This window comes from Ochotona princeps, chromosome 12, assembly GCF_030435755.1.
Source record: "Ochotona princeps isolate mOchPri1 chromosome 12, mOchPri1.hap1, whole genome shotgun sequence".
In the NCBI taxonomy this organism is placed as follows: domain Eukaryota; kingdom Metazoa; phylum Chordata; class Mammalia; order Lagomorpha; family Ochotonidae; genus Ochotona; species Ochotona princeps.
In genome coordinates this window covers 70,661,752-70,677,583 of record NC_080843.1, presented here as the reverse complement: position 1 = coordinate 70,677,583, position 15,832 = coordinate 70,661,752, and the positions used below count along the sequence as shown (strand labels likewise).

Here is a 15,832-nt window from a genome sequence, read left to right as displayed (position 1 = left end):
GCTGGCCTTAGGAGTACATGTCGCTGTGCTCTCTGGCTGTCGGGTACTGGTTTGTACCAGATTGTGTTTAAAAATGGCCCTGCGAATGTCACCATCTGCATCACTCTGGGGCCAGCATAGGTAAACAGTGGGTTTAGTACAAGTTTCCATGGGTACTTCCACCTGGCACCACAAGGTGATAGCTCGTGAGGAGACGAGGAATTTGGGGAGTTTGGGAAGTGAACTTGGGTCCCCTTGGGAGGTGAAGGAAAGGAAGGAGGAGGAATCCTGGTTGACTGTGGAGAAAGGTTGGCACTTTCCGGCCTCTGGTCTGAGTGGAATTGATGTTGGGGAGCAGGAAAGAGAGGCAGCTTAGAACAGGAAGACAGGTTGGAGGCTGCAGTAATGGCATCCACTTGAGCTGCCAGCTTTGGCTCCAGGGATGCTAGGGGACACAGGGAAGGCTGGCGGTGAAGGGCATTTCAAAGAACACCTGCCAGCCTCATGGCGATCACAGCACAGAAGCCCACGCGCCCTGCCTGATGCTGAGCTAATGGTTCACTGCTGCTAACATTGGAAGGTGAGTCTGGAATGGATGAGAAGATGGGAAGAATAAACCAGAGGTTTCCTGTCAGTGCTTGCGATGGAGTTCTCCAAATTCAGGGCACTGGAAGAGGATCAGGAGTCTAGTCCCTGGCTTCAGGGACCTGTGTGTTTTGTGGAAGAGCCTGTTGAAACCTGAGCTCATGCAGCGGGAGACAGGAGAGCCAGCTGAGACCCACCTTCACCCCAGCTTCAGGAGCTGCAGTGAGGAGAGGGAGGACAGGGGCCAACCTGTAAGGAGTTCATGGGTGAGGAATCCTCTAGACTTTTGAGATCTGCATGTTTCCGACCAAGGCCTTGGCCTGCAGCTTCAGCAGTTTCAGAGTCTCTTTCTCAGAGTCGGTGGGATGTGAAACACGGATGCATTGCCGACTGCCCTCCACCTTCATTATTGTCTCTATGAAGCTCGGGATTCTCTGTTTGGTGCCATAAAAGCCAGATCACCACTCGTGTGTGTACGGGGTGGGTACAGGGTCACTTCCAACTGAGCCTCCTGATATCCAGCCCATTCTTTAATGTCCCAAGTGCTTGGACACCACTTGGTCCCCAACATTCTGCTGCTTTTTGACCTCCTCATCCTTCTGCTCTGGCTGGACCATTCCTCCCTCCCTCCCTCCCTCCCTTCTTCCCTTCCTTCCTTTCTTTATGACAGATTTACAGCGAGAAGGAGAGACAGAGAGATGTTCTATCCACTGGTTCACTCCCCAGATGACCACAACATCCGCAGCTGAGTTGATCCAAAACCAAGAGCCAGGATCTTTCTTGGGGTTTCCTGCACAGGTACAGTGTCTCCGGGACTTGAACCATCCTCTGCTACTTTCCCAGGCCAGCATGGAGTTGGATGGGAAGTGCAGCAGCAGGCACCCAGACCGGCACCATATGGGATGCTGGTGCTGCAGCCGAGGATGAGCCTGTTGAGCCCAGCACTGGCGCTGGGTGGTTTTTTTGATGCCTCCACTGGCAGTGTCATCTTGACCTTTCTAAGCATGCCTTTCTCCTCCTGGGGGGAGGTGAACATAGTGTCCCGTCTCTGCACGGCCTGCACTCCCACTCCGCACTGCCCGCCATAGTGCTGTTCATGGGGCATTCTTTCCACCAGGAAGCCTCGTGCCGTGGAGGTTTTCTGGCATGGCCTGGTGTACGCTTCCTCCTTGCAGTGGCTGTGTGTAAGCAACTGAAACACAGGTGCAAGGCAGACTCCCGGCTGCAGCCCCCTTCACTCATTTTTAGCCCTGTGATACTTAAAGGGCGAATCAGCACAACGAATTCCCCACCCCACTTTTACTTGTCACGAAAACAAATATATTGGCAATTCTTGTTGAGAGAGCTAGACACGCTTCTTCCGATGTGTATCTGGAATTTGAAGCTTGCTTTTAAACTGTAGTGTAAAAGAGTTATCACGTAACATAATGTAACACACTGCTTCTCTACAGGCTTAAATTTTAGTCTTAACCTAGTTTTTTTTTAGAATATGTCACAGTCCTCGTCGATATGTGAAGTTTCAGGATTTCGAAGTTAAGCTGTTCTTGACATGGTGATACGAGAAGCTCCCTCTTCCATTTGATCACTGTAGGAGTGGGGAAGGGTGCCGAGACGTGTTCTTGTGCTTGGACAGATGGGATTTCACCAGACTTCTCAGCCCCAACGTCAGCCCCCAGTTGAGAACAGGCATGAAAAAAATCCATCCTAAACAGTAATTCTTTTAGAAAACTTTTTAGCACCTAAAACTAGCAGTTTTGCATGAATGTGTGTCCTCAAACATGTCTACGTAGAATGCTGCCTCCGCCCCCTGAAGCAGGGCTGCCCGCATCTGTTAGCCTGCATTCTGACTGTGGTAGGATGGTGTTTGCAGAACAGCAGTGTGTCCCAGCTCTGCGAAGATCACCAGAAGGCTCAGTCTAGTGTTTGGTTCAATTTGCATGGAAGATCTTAGGTTCATTGCAAACATCTGTTGCCTAAAACCCTAGGAGATTGCCAGGTCTGGTACCTTGCCTCGGGTGTTTCTGGAATCACCTGTGTTGGCTGCCATCCAGTTCTGCTTCCTCTGAATCTGAGGATTCTCCTGCAAAAAGTGTGGGCAGCAGAGGGGGTGATGTACTCTGGGGACCCTGGGGTCAGAGCAGAGGGGTGACATCCCTTCAGGTCCCAGGATCAGACTCTTTGGAGACCCCATCTCGGGTTGACGTAGTGCACAGCTCCTCTGCCTTTGTTCTGTCTGAGCAATTCTGGTTCCTGACTCCTTATCGCTCTTTCCTCCAGAATTCCCCTCTAATTCTGGTAGATTATTCTGCTTCCCAATATCTTTCCTTTTCAAAAAATATTTTATTTTATTTGAAAGCTAAAGAAAGAAATGGAGAGATGGGGGTCATCCGTCATCTGGTTCACTCTCCAAGTGGCCACAGTGGCTGAGTCCAGACAAGGCGTCAGGCATGAGCCTCATCCAGTCGGCCACGTGGGGGCTTGACCACAGTGGCTGAGTCCAGACAAGACCTCAGGCAGGAGCCTCATCTAGTCGGCCACGTGGGGGCTTGACCACAGTGGCTGAATCTAGACAAGACCTCAGGCAGGAGCCTCATCCAGTTGGCCACATGGGTGCTTGACCACAGTGCCTGAGTCCAGGCCAGGTGTCAGGCATGAGCCCCATCCGGCTGGCCACGTGGGTGCTTGAACACAGTGCCTGAGTCCAGGCCAGGTGTCAGGCAGGAGCCCCATCCAGCTGGCCACGTGGGTGCAGGAGCCCAAGCACTTGGGCTGTTCTTCACTTGCCCAGGCACGTTACAGAGAGCTGGGTCAGAACCGACCCCCGCATAAGCCATATCCAGTGCTAATGTGCAGACAGTGGCTGTCATGCCTCAGTGCTGCCCCTTCCCACACGTTCTTACTGCTTCCTGTGTTCCCCGTCTGGGCAACACTCTGCCCTCCGAATCTGGTTGTTGGCCAGAACCAATTTCTCGATTTTCTCTTTCTTGGACATTTCAACCAATAAAGCAGTAGAGAGGTTACAAATGCCACTAGTAAAAGAGAAAATCGTAAAGGCTGAGCATCAAGTGGAAGTTATTCCGAGAGGCCACCGCCATGACACGGTGTCTTCCTGTGCCGCTGACAGCCCGTGTGGCCACCGGTTCAAGTCCTAGCTGGTCTGTTTCCACTCCAGCTTCCTGCTTATGGTCACCGGCTGTTCTAGCAGTGCATTTGGGGCTTTAAGGAGTAAGTTATGAACTCTGCTAAACTCACCTTCAGTGTTCTGTATTTAACCCAGTTTATAACAAGTGTTTCCAAAGGAAATCTCAGAAATGGTGGTATAGTTTTTGTTCGTTTTCCTCACTTTTTCCCAAGTTCTACAATGGGACTTGTCAGAAAAAAAATGGACTTGTGAAAAAAAAATCACGAATCTATTTGCTTCCATGCCCTGTAAACAAAGCCACCAAAATGCTTTGCCAACTGCAGAATCTTTGCCAGGATGTGCTGCTTTTCATTTGGCGCTCAGGTCAGAGTTTTGGGGCGAATGCTGCCTCCACCTGCTGTCGGCAGCCTTTGGGGATGGGAAGGATTCTGTGGCGAGCAGGCTGCTAGAGCTTGGAAGAGGAGGGGAAGCAAGAGGAGGAGTACAAGAAATAAACAGAGATGGGCCAACCTTGTGGCTCAGTGGCTTGGTGGCGGCTTGCAAAGCCAGCATCCCATGCAGATGCCAGTTTGAGTCCTGGCTGCTTCACTTGCGACCCAGTTCCCTACTGATGTGCCTGGAAAAGTGGCAGAAGACACACCAAGTGCTTGGAGACATGGATGAAGCATTCAGATACTGGCTCCTTGCTCCAGACTGGCCCAGCCCCACCCCGGCTGTTGCAACTATTTGAAGAACGAACTGTCAGACCTGGCACCTAGCAGCTAAAGTCTCACCTTGCATACACCGGGATCCCATATGGGCGCTGGTTAATCCTGGCAGCCCCACTTCCCATCCAGCTCCCTCCTTTTGGCCTGGGAGAGCAGTCGAGGATGGCCCAAGACCTTGGGATCCTGCACCCATGTGGGAGACCCAGAAGAGGCCCCAGACTCCTGGCTTTGGATCGGCTCAGCTCTGGCATCGTGGTCACTTGGGGAGTGATCTTCCTCTCTGTTTCTCCTCCTCACTGTGTATCTGACTTTCCAATAAAAATAAATAAAATAAAGCTTAAAAAAGAAAAAGAATGAACTATCAGATGGAATATGTCTTGTTTCTCCCTCTTTCTGTAGCTCCACCTTTGAAAGAAGTAAAATAGATCTTACAGAGAAAGAAAGCCATGCCCACGGTAGGCCCTTGAATGTCCTGTCATTTCAAGTGATCACAGAACTGCATTTTTTTTTCTTAATTGTTTTTGATCAATGTGTATTTTCAAAGGTCAGTGTATTCTACCAATTCGCTTTGGCTAAGCAAGTTTTAGTGTAGCCGCTACGTCTCCACCGTTGTTCTGAGTTCTCTGGGTCTGTGTGTTTCATTGTTCAGTTAAAGCTGCAGTTCACCATTAACTTAGAACCTTCCTTACATCCAGTGCAGTTACATTGTTGAAAACTCCTCTGCAGCTGAAGACTTAATTTCCCTTCACAGGAGCCTTGATTTCTGCCTTCTGTTATTTGCTCCCAGCTGAGAAGAGAGCAGTCAGTGAGTCAGTTGCTGACTCCATGGCTGTGTGGTGGGTTTACCATAACACATCTTGGAAACGTCGTGGAAACCTTTTCCATGGCTTGTGCTTTATGGCCTGCTAATGTTAGCTGGTAATCTCGTTTAGCATTTTCCCAGTGTGAAAATACTGCATTAGGGCGGCATAGCAAGCATCCTAGATCAATAGCGAGGCAGGGTATTGTCTTTAACAGATGAATCCAAGAAGAATGTACCGGAGTCTACTCCAGGAACTGGTGGGCAGTTATGCTCATTTCCACTGCTCTGCCCCTACTCTGCCCATCCCATCATCAGTACAGGTTGAAATGTGTACAAAAGGATTCCGGGGGATTGCATGTGCACGCATACACGTACCCCAGCGGCCAGACCAGAAATCAAGGGCCCTGGAAATGAGTGGCTTGGATTCATGGTGATAAAAGTATATTTTGACACATTTCAAATCATAAATAACTCATGGACTTCAACTTGCATAATAATAGATTATCTCAGGGTTAATGCTCACCTACAACTTAAATTACGTCTTTCGAAGAAGTCCATGGTCTGAAGGGAATGATCCCACTGGAAAGGTCTTGTTTCTGACGGACAACACTGGGCGCTCATTCTTCCAGCCCTTCCGCTGCACCCGGTGTCAGGGCCAGCGGGGACGGCCTCCTGTGGGCGGGTTTATTCCAGCCTCTGCTTCTCCCCAGCCCATCCGCTGAGGCCTTGGAAGCAGGATTTACTGGATTCCTCTCACCTGTCGCTTAACCATATTTCATTCAGTCTTTATCCAGGTGTGGGCCCTAGTATAATCAGTCAGTGCCAACTGCCCGACCACCTCTGTCTCAGCTGACCCCTTGTAAATGCTGATGTGCATCGGAGAGGATTAGGGAAAGCTGTGTCCAGAAAATTCCCAGCTATCTGAACTTAGAAATCCTAAAAAGAATCGAAACTTCTGGGATTGGATTTAAATTCTCTTCATAGGTATTTGACAGAACAATAAGGTAATGAATGAAAAAGTAAAGACTTATGTAAAATTTGTGGACCTCCTTTCTTCTTCCTGCATTCTGTTCTTTAGTGGGTCGGAGGAAATCAAATCCTTCAGGGACCAGTAACTTGGCTTGCATTTCTCTTCTAGCTAAATATACATTAGGTTAGTGTGTTGGATAAAAGTAGCGAGGAGACAGATCGTCACCCAAAGGTTTCCTTATTGATGGGAAATATTCCCTGTGTCCTCCAGGGGTTTTCATAGAACCCATTAAATTTTAAATAATGCTATTTCAAGATTACAATGGAAATAACAAATTTAAATTTTATAAAATGAACCGATAGGAAGGAAGATTCTTGCGTCAAACAAAGCTAATTTAAAAAAAATAAGAACTTGTAGATTAAAAAGGTCACTATCATTCATTTTCCCTGTGTGTATGTGGTCCTTTTAATACAACTCCACATGCTATTTTAGCAAAGATATTTTGTTTTCTGTTGTCTTCATTTATGTGATTTTTGTCTTGCCATTATGATTTTTGAAGTGGGACAATGTGAGCATTTTAGAAACATTTATCTTTGGAATAGTGTATTCACTGAGAAGCAATCTAAAATTCTGAGACCTTAAAGTATAAATAGGAAAATTTTCACTCTGGGAATTTTTAAACACTCATTTGTATTCATTCAGTACATTGATGGTCTGGCTTCTCTAGAGTGTCTTTATTTAAGCCGAGGACTCAGGGAGTTCAGGGCAGTGTCTGTGGCATCAGTATTCCAGTACACAATGGCTGCCCAGATCCACCAGATTGGCATGGCATTCCAGGCTCATCCGAGAGGGCAGGTGGCAGTGGCAGGGCTGTCCCACAGGGAATGGTGACTCTTGGAGGGAGCCAAGAACTGCTCAGCGCTGTGAGGGTTGCAGTGAGAAAGTGTCTTCCAGGTCCATAGGCATGGTGATGAGTGCAGGAAGGCCTGGCGGACATGAAGACATGAGCGTGTTTCTGTAAGCAGGGTAGGGAGAGAACGCAGTTTGGTGCTGTTAGTGGGAAGACTGCTGGTTCAGGGTCTCAGCTCTGGGTAGGGAATGAAGGGACAAGAGAGGGCAGGAGCCTGGTAGGCAAGAACTCTGTTTGTTGACCTTGTGTTTTGCTTAGAAAGTGGTGGAGAGAGATGCGGACAGACTGGCCGGTAGTCCGATGCGAGCGCAGAGTTGGAGGTCATTGCTTGAATCAGGAGTTGGAGGTCATTGCTTGAATCAGGATGTGAGAATAGGAGATACCTTAGACAGTGAATATTGGGAGAAAAACCAGGCCGTCAGTCCCTGGGGGGAAGAGAAGAGCTGCACCTGACAGGTGCTGGCACAGCCGACCGAGCCGAACAGAGCTGGCACCATTCACGTGCTGGGGCTACAGTGTCCCGAGGTGACTCACGGTGGCAGTTCATACATGCAATCTCATCAAATTAATTTACCTTGTATACATCTTTATTCTGGAAATAATTTTTTATATCTCTTTAAAAAAATTTTTTTTATTGCAAAGTCAGATTTACAAAGAAAAGGAGATATAGAGACAAAGATCTTCCAACCACTGGGTCACCAACTAGGGTGCAGGGTCCAAGACTTTGGCCATCCTCCACTGCTTTCCCAAGCTGCAAGGAGGGAGCTGGATGGGAAGTGGAGCAGCTGGGACTTAAACCGGCACCCATATGGGATCCTGGCACATGCACGGAGAGGATTTAAGCCACTAGGCTACCATGCCAAGCCCTGGATATATCTTTTTTTTTAAGATTTATTTATTTTTTATTGAAAAGGCAGATATAGAGAAGAGAAGAGACAGAGAGGAAGATCTTCCATCCAATGATTCACTCCCCAAGTGGCAACAATTGCGCTGATCCGAAGCTAGGAGCCAGGAGCTTCTTCCAGATCTCCCACGCAAGTGCAGGGTCTCAAAGCTTTGGGCCGTCCTTAACTGCTTTCCCAGGCCACAAGCAGGGAGCTGGATGGGAAGCGGGGTTTGCCGGGATTAGAACCAGCACCCATACGGGATCCCGGTGTGTGCAAGGTGAAGACTTTAGCTGCTAGGCTACCACCACCAGGTCTAGATATATCCTTTTTAAAGTCCTGAAGAAAATGATTGGTTTTTTCTGCACCTGCAACATTTGCACCTTATTTAGTGTTTTATATGTTCTCTAGCTTTGATCTGTATTCTAAGTCAAGGCCCTTTGTCTGAGTGGTCTCTGTTTGTGTCCTTAGGCGGTATGAATATCACCCAGTCTGTGCTGACCTGCAGGCCAGAATTCTCCAGTGCTACCGCCAGAACAGCCGCCAGACGCTCAGCTGCTCTGCTTTGGCCAACCTTTACATGCAGTGTGTCAATCACGCCAAACAGGTGAGTGTGCCGGGCAGGCTGGGCAGGGCTCCCGGACCGTGGAGCTGAAGGGCAGGATTTCCTGGGCCAGTGTGTGTGAACGTGCTGGATGGAAGCATTCAATCATCACTGAGAAGGGCTGTAAGGAGTTGGGTAGGGTGTGGCTGCCTCCAGGGCCTTGGAGGAGGAGCCTGTGGTCTCCGTGTGTTCAGCTCCATCTGCAACAGGCACTGCTGAACTCAACGCACATTCCCACTTGCCTTGAAATTTTGTCCTCAGACAGTTGTGTTCTCAGGGGTGTGTTTGTAGAGTAGTATTCAAAGCCAGCAGAGAGGAAGTATCTGCGTTGGGAGACACACAGCTTTGGCTCCATGAAGGTCAGGTATTCTTCCATGGGCCTGGTTGAAAGAACTGCAGCTCCCCCAGCGCTCAGCGTGTGGACTGGTCGGCTGTGTCCTCCGGTCCAGGGACGGGACAGCAGAGACAGGATTTGGACAGGAATTCGTACTGCTTTCGTGTGCCACAGCCACCACGTTTTTCTCTTGACCCTTCTGATCAGAATAGTACAGTCCTCACGGGATTTGGATTTTCTCTAATTTATATACTTTAGAAAACTAATGATAAACCCTAATGCAAATTGCCCGTCCTGCCAGGTTACATAATTGCCTGTCATTTAGCTGTTGTAGTGGTTGGATGTAGGTTGTTGAGAGACAGGAATCGTGGACAGTTGTTGAGAGACGGGAATCTCTGCTGAAGAGCCCCAGCACTGACCTCACCCCACTAATGTAGTGTTTTAGTTAACACAGCGTGTCTTTCTGCAGTCTAATTTTCTGTCGTCATAATAATACCACTTAGAGTAAATTTCTAACACCTTTTCAGTATCTGATGAGAGGGTTGGTATTGTCTGGCTAGCTAGAAAATAACAGTAACACTCTTGAAAAAAATATACTCAAGATGTATTAAAAGGGTTATTTGTAAAGGCCTGGTAGCCTGTGGCTTTTTCTCGTGTTCCTCACTTAGAGCAGGACTTGTCCTTAGGAGGAAGCCGGGCATTCTTCAAAGGTCTTCGTTAGAGGCAGCACTATTAATGCAGTTAGTGCATTTTATTTGTCTAAAGCAGCTCTGACCTGCTCTTAACAAGCTCCAGCCTCGAGTCTGAAGAAGCAGGCACAGCACTGTGGATTTGTAGGCTGACCTCCCGTCTGTCCTCACTTGGTAATAGCGTCTCTGGTTGAGATGGAGCTGAGTAGTCAGCCGGTGGACGCAGTCGAGTCCCTGCTGGTGTGTGAGCGCCCCCTTTCCTCTGTGATCCGTCGCCTGCCTGAAGTAGCCCGTGGAGTGTTGGACCCACTCTGCCTGCCTAGGGTGGGGTGCATCACTAACTCAGGCCTCGTGAGATCCGTCAGTGGCGTGTGTTTCCAGGAAACGACAGAGGAATCTGGGGCAAAGCAGCTGTGCTGTCTGCGTGGTAAGGCCTGGTCCTTGTCCTCTGTGGGAAGGGGCGTTAGCCCCTCAGGAAATGGCACTGTTTAGTTTGTATCCAAGCCTTCCCCCACCAGACCAGCTCTGTGATTTGGGGCCTTGACTTTGCCATTTGTGAATTGGAATAATGTAATGATTCCATGTGTGTAAAAGCTTCCTTTCTTGGGCCCGGCGGCGTGGCCTAGCGGCTAAAGTCCTCGCCTTGAAAGCCCCGGGATCCCATATGGGCGCCGGTTCTAATCCCGGCAGCTCCACTTCCCATCCAGCTCCCTGCTTGTGGCCTGGGAAAGCAGTCGAGGACAGCCCAAGGCTTTGGGACCCTGCACCCGCGTGGGAGACCTGGAAGAGGTTCCTGGTTCCCGGCTTCGGATCGGCGCGTACCGGCCCGTTGCGGCTCACTTGGGGAGTGAAACATCGGATGGAAGATCTTCCTCTCTGTCTCTCCTCCTCTATGTATATCCGGCTTTCCAATAATAATAATAATAATAAAAAATCTTTAAAAAAAAAAAAAGCTTCCTTTCTTACCTTCCTTCTTCAGCTGCGTTACTTGTACTGAAAAGCAGTGCATCAGCCAAAAGCATCAAATTATTGCTAAGGATTCCAAACACCCTCCCTCCCCAGTCTGCAAAATCGTTTATCAGTAAGTTCCAGCTAGTGCGGGGAGGGGGTGGTATTTGTTTCAATCCATTTATTAGGAAATGTGTAATACAAGGTAATCTTAAAGATACGAATCCATAAAACCTTTATCCCAAGATGGGCAGCAGTGTGATGGGCAAGAACCAAGAGACAGACATACCTTATCTTCCTGCAGTTCTTAAGATTTCAAGGTCATTGCACAGCCGCTCTCCTCCCTGGTTTTTATGGCAGCCTGAGATGTAGATAGAGGTGGGTTTACCTTTACCATTTCACAGTCGAGAGCCCTGGGGCTCAGGGAAGTCAGGCAGTAAAGTTCACAGCTAGACCAAGTGTACCTTTTCATGAGATCAAAACCAAATTTTAGAATAGACTAAGTGGTGTGTGGTATGGTGGTGGGTGTGTTTGCACAGGACCCCTGAACTCACTGTGATAACGCAGTGAGGGAAGTAATGGCTTGTGGCCTGTGCTCACAGGCGTGGCTGTGCACTGTGGCATTGGAAGATCCCAGGGGGGTGGCGTGAACTGTGGCATTGAAAGATTCCAGGGGGGTGGCCAGAGGGAGCACTCCTGCAGTGTTTCCTGGTACTCCTTGAGCACCACGTTACACTCATGCTGTTTGTGAGGTTCATCCGAACGAGTGAGCCCCCAATCCCACCCCAGCTCTGCCTGGTCCGCATGTGCACTGCTGTCTGGCCTTTCCGGGCAGGCCGTCCAACCGGTGTTAGGCTTTCATTCGGCCCAGAGAGCAAGGTAGACTGCCTACACATGGCCGTGCCCTGCTGGCTCCGGCGTAGTGCCTTTCTGGTAAGCCCACTCACCAGGCCCACTCCACTCAGGAGCCGCAGAGGCGCCTGCCACGTGCCTCTGGGCACTGTTCTGGAGGCTGCCACTGACAGGAAGTTCTCTGGACACTCTTCCTCCTGACGATCCTGCTTTCTGTTCGACCACTTACTCTCATCAATCTTGAGTTCTTCTGGAACAACTCCTCACGGTTGACATGAAACATTCAGAATATTATTTCCAGTATATTAGGTTATGTGTTCTTCATGAGGATAAAGAGATTTTAAATTGCCCCAATTATTATTTCTAAGACGTAAAAGCTGCCTGCCAGCTCTGTAAGACAGAGCATTTAAAAACGAGGCACAGACGGATACGGACGTCTGTCTTTAAATCTCTCATCTCTGCTCAGCCTGCTAACTTTCCTTAAGCAGCCTACAACTGGATTACTGCATCTTACTGCTAAAACCCACTCAGTCTGGTTCACCTGTTTGGGAAAAGAGGGCCTGCTTTCTGGTATGCATTATCCCTGCTCTCTAGGCCCCACCCCATGCCCTGTGGGCCCCAACCCACACCCTGTTGGCTTGTAGACTCTGGCTGCAGCAACTTTCAGCACTTCAACTCTTCCCCAACTGCAACTACTGCAACAGAAAAGATACCCAAGCTTGGCTGATTTCTTGGGGAACGTTCTGTGTTCACCAGAGGATAAGGTTGATGGGAAAACAGTGTGATCACCCTCACTGTCGTGGTGACCCAAGCTTTATTCTTTGACAGATTAAAAGCCTGAACTGGGTGACCCACAGGGGGCCTCCTGGCTGTTTTGTGCGTGGGAGCAGGGGGCACTGAGCCCAAGCATGCACCCTCGCAGCGGGTGTAGGAGAACAGCACCTCCACTTCCTGTACCTCCGCCCTTGGGCTTTGCTTGGCAGCCTGCATCACTCACTCGGGAAGAAGGTCACTGTGCCCATGGGCCCTCCTGCTGCCCGGCCTCCCACAGTTACACACTCTGTTTGAGTTCACACTCTGGATAGCCCTGGGGAAGCCAAAGCCATGGAACGATGCGGGTTAGAGACAGTTTCACCGTTTCTCTAAAATCAGTGAAGTGAAAAGCAGTTATCTCAGCCATGCTTGGACGAACGTGCGTTGCCACCTAATAAACTCCATTAGGAAATGTAGGCTGCTACTGCCAGCCCGAGGCTCCTGCTACACCACCATGCTCTTCATCCCAGAAAGTGCGGGGCTGTGCCTGGTGAGGGGAGTGGAGTGGGAAGGCAAGGCTAGGAGTACTGGGGATGAGCGCGGACCCGAAGGCCAGAGGACGGCTGTCTGGGAGCGATGGCAGGGCTCACGACCCTGAGCAGAGGGTTAGCTTACGGGAGGACGAAGACAAGGGCAAGGCTGAGAGTATGGCAGCCCTGCCCACTCTGTCTGCAGAGATTGTAAAGGGCCTGAGGGGCCAGTGCTGGGCAGCTGAAGCCCCCACCCACAGTGCCAGCATCCCAGAAGCTCTGCTTCCAATTGAGCTATCACCCCTGCCTCCCCTTCTCGGTCTCTGGCATGCTCCTCCTGCCCAGTCCTTGGGCCTCCACATCCCCCACTGTCAGGTGCAGCAGGTCCCGGGGGTCAGCCAGCCTTCCTCCTGGGTGGGAAGCGTCTCCCGGAGTCTGTTTCCTCAGACGGCATCCTGGCTCCTGTGCTACTCTTTCTCTTGCTGCCTCCTGAGCCACGCCCTTCCTGCATGAGGCCTCTCCATCCTCTGCCCTCCTGTCCTGAGCTGCTGCCCACCTGGGCACTTGCCCCCATGGCCCAGCCTGCCCAGCCCAGCCTATCCCTCTCGTGGATTGTGTCTGCTGTGGAAGATCTGGGATGTTTCCCAGACCCGGTACTGGCAGAACCGCTCCCTCCACCACTGCCTTCCGTGCCGGGAATGGAGAGGAGCAGAACCACCTTTCCCGGAATATACTTTGCTCCTTTTGAATTTATTCTGAACATATTACTTATTTAATAAAAATCATGTATTTAGCAAAGAAGTCAAATGTTGCCAGTTATTCAGTGTTATTCCTTAGTTTTGTCTGGGAGTGTGTAGCAGTCTCCCCAGCACCTGACCATGGGCCTGGTCACCTCGGAGCTCAGTGAAGAGCCAGGTGTGCGGTGGCTGCACAGGAGAGATGCCTGGAGGAAGGGGACAGATGAGCTGCAGACGCTGTGGAAGTGTCGCCTGTCCAATGGATCTCTCAGTTCCCGCCAGTGCAGGTTAAGCACTCTGAATGCCTGCATCCCGTATCGGGGTGCGTGGGATTGAATTCCTGCTCAGCTTGCCTCCTGATGCACCGGAGGAGGAGCAGGTGACGGCCCACGTCCGTGGGTTCCTGCCACTTGTGTGGGAGACTGGGATGGACTTCCCAGCTCCTGGCTTTGCCCTGGTTTATTTCGGATAAACCCTTTTTAAAAAGTAGAACATGCTTTTGAGGGATTCTTACTCCCCTGCGTGCCAAGCCACCGCTTCTTACACAGATGGCGGTGGCGAAGGGTACACGGGCTCACCTCCCGCACCAGGTCAGGCTGGCCATCGGAGCCAAGGGGTTGTCTGGTTACTCAGGGAACTGATTTGTGGAGTCCAGAGCATGCCCAGTGTCTGGTTTAGGGAAAGTCCGGATGGGCTTCTTGTCATGGGATGGTTTCAGCCCAGAACACCTAACGGTAGCTTGTAATTTGTCCTCATGCCTGAGTTGGCTGCATTCGAGTGACATCTTTGTGTACACTTGAGAACACACCTGTAGACCTGATGTTCACACTGAGTGACATGAGAGACCCTCCTATGGTAATTACTGAGACGCTCTGATTACTGTTTAATGAAGGCTTTTTGTTTGGGGTGTGTGCGAGTTTGTTTTAATGGTGCAGAAGCAGCTGAGTTCAGTGTGAATGAAGGAGTCCTTGGGAGAAGCACATGTTGGCGCCATCAGAGTGGCAGCCAGGTAACAGGGAAATCAGGTACACAGAAACAAATGTTTACAAAGTGACTTGCTGCAGTGTTTGCAAATCATCGAACTCAGATTCCCTCCTGTGCCGCTGCATTTTGTAATTTAGAGCCAAGAGCTTGGCATGTGCCAGACTACCAGTCTTGCCGCTGGCAGTGAAACGCAGCTCTGGGGAGCATGAGGTGGAGCTGGCGAAGTCCCTGGGGAAGGGTCAGCTTTCTGCCACCACGCACCGGGCTACTGGGCTGGGCGTCTGCACCCTGTGATGTCGCCAAAGGGGGAGAGGAACAGCACTCCGAGGGCATTGGCTGGGTGGGAGATGCCTTTTCCGCCGTGTGGGAGGCCTTCCTGTTGCTTGCGCAGTGCAGGTCTGGATTGGGGAGGCTGCTGTGGCTTATATGGAGCTCACGAAGTGGAATATTCCTGTCAGGGACTCCACTGAGTAGAATACCCCTTCGTCGCCAGTTAGCTCACAAAGCCGAGAGGATACAGTGCTTGAAACTGGTCCGATGCTACCGCTTCAACCAATGTCTGATGAACAGAGTCGCCTCTTTGGCAAGTCAGCTCTACATTACAGAAAACCTGCCACTGTTGATGGTTTGTGGGAGGACTGGCTAATCGTGGCAAGCAGATGCAGACTGCTAAAAACCTCACGTCATGGCCTGCTGCTCTGTGAACAGGACTCTCTACGACAGTCTGAAGCCGTGTATGTCCTTGAACGTCTTGGCTCCTGACTCCAGCTGCCTGTGAAGGTGCACATCTTGGGAGGCAAACAGATGACAGTGAAAGCAGCTGATCCCTGCCACCCACCTGAGGACGTGGCCAGGGCCTGATGTCTGGCTGACTGCAACCCCATGGGCAGTGCAGGCGTTGGGGAGTGAGCCAACAGGCGGCAGTTTTCTCTCTCTAATATGTGTTTTTGAAGTTGTAACATGCAGCTCTTTGCATGAGACTTTCCAGGATGCTGCTATAGAAGCCTTTGCCAGAGAACCATGTTTCTGTGAGCCAGAGACAGACATGTAAGAACCGGAGCAACAGGGCTGGCGTTGGGTGCCGTGGTTTTCACACCACTTGGGACGCCTGAGCAGCCCACCAGTGCGTGTGTTTGAATGCTGCCTCCACTTCCAGTTCCAACTTCCTGTTAACTGTTGATACACCCTGGGAACAGCAGTGATAGTGCATGGGGAGTTTAGGGTTTGGGACTCCTAGCTTCATCCTGGCACAGGTCCTGCTGTTTGGGCATTTGGGAAGTAACAAGTAGATAGAAGATCTCTGTTTCTCTCTGCGTTTTAAATACAAAATTTTATAAGGGAAGTATGAGGGCCAGAATGGGAAATAGCATTCTAAGGCTCTAAGTGTAGTGCCAGCATTCCATATTGAGTGATGGTTCAAAT

At 50.2% G+C, this 15,832-nt stretch overlaps 1 protein-coding gene across 1 annotated transcript in view; it reads left to right on the top strand.

Moving 5' to 3' along the window:
• Positions 1-9,354, top strand: part of LOC105942496 (MICOS complex subunit Mic19) — a 195,211-nt gene extending 185,857 nt beyond the window's left edge. The window contains 2 exon segments of the mRNA XM_058670556.1: positions 8,451-8,586; positions 9,265-9,354. Coding sequence (XP_058526539.1) covers positions 8,451-8,586; positions 9,265-9,354 — 226 coding nt within the window.
• The last annotated feature ends 6,478 nt before the right edge of the window (positions 9,355-15,832 follow it).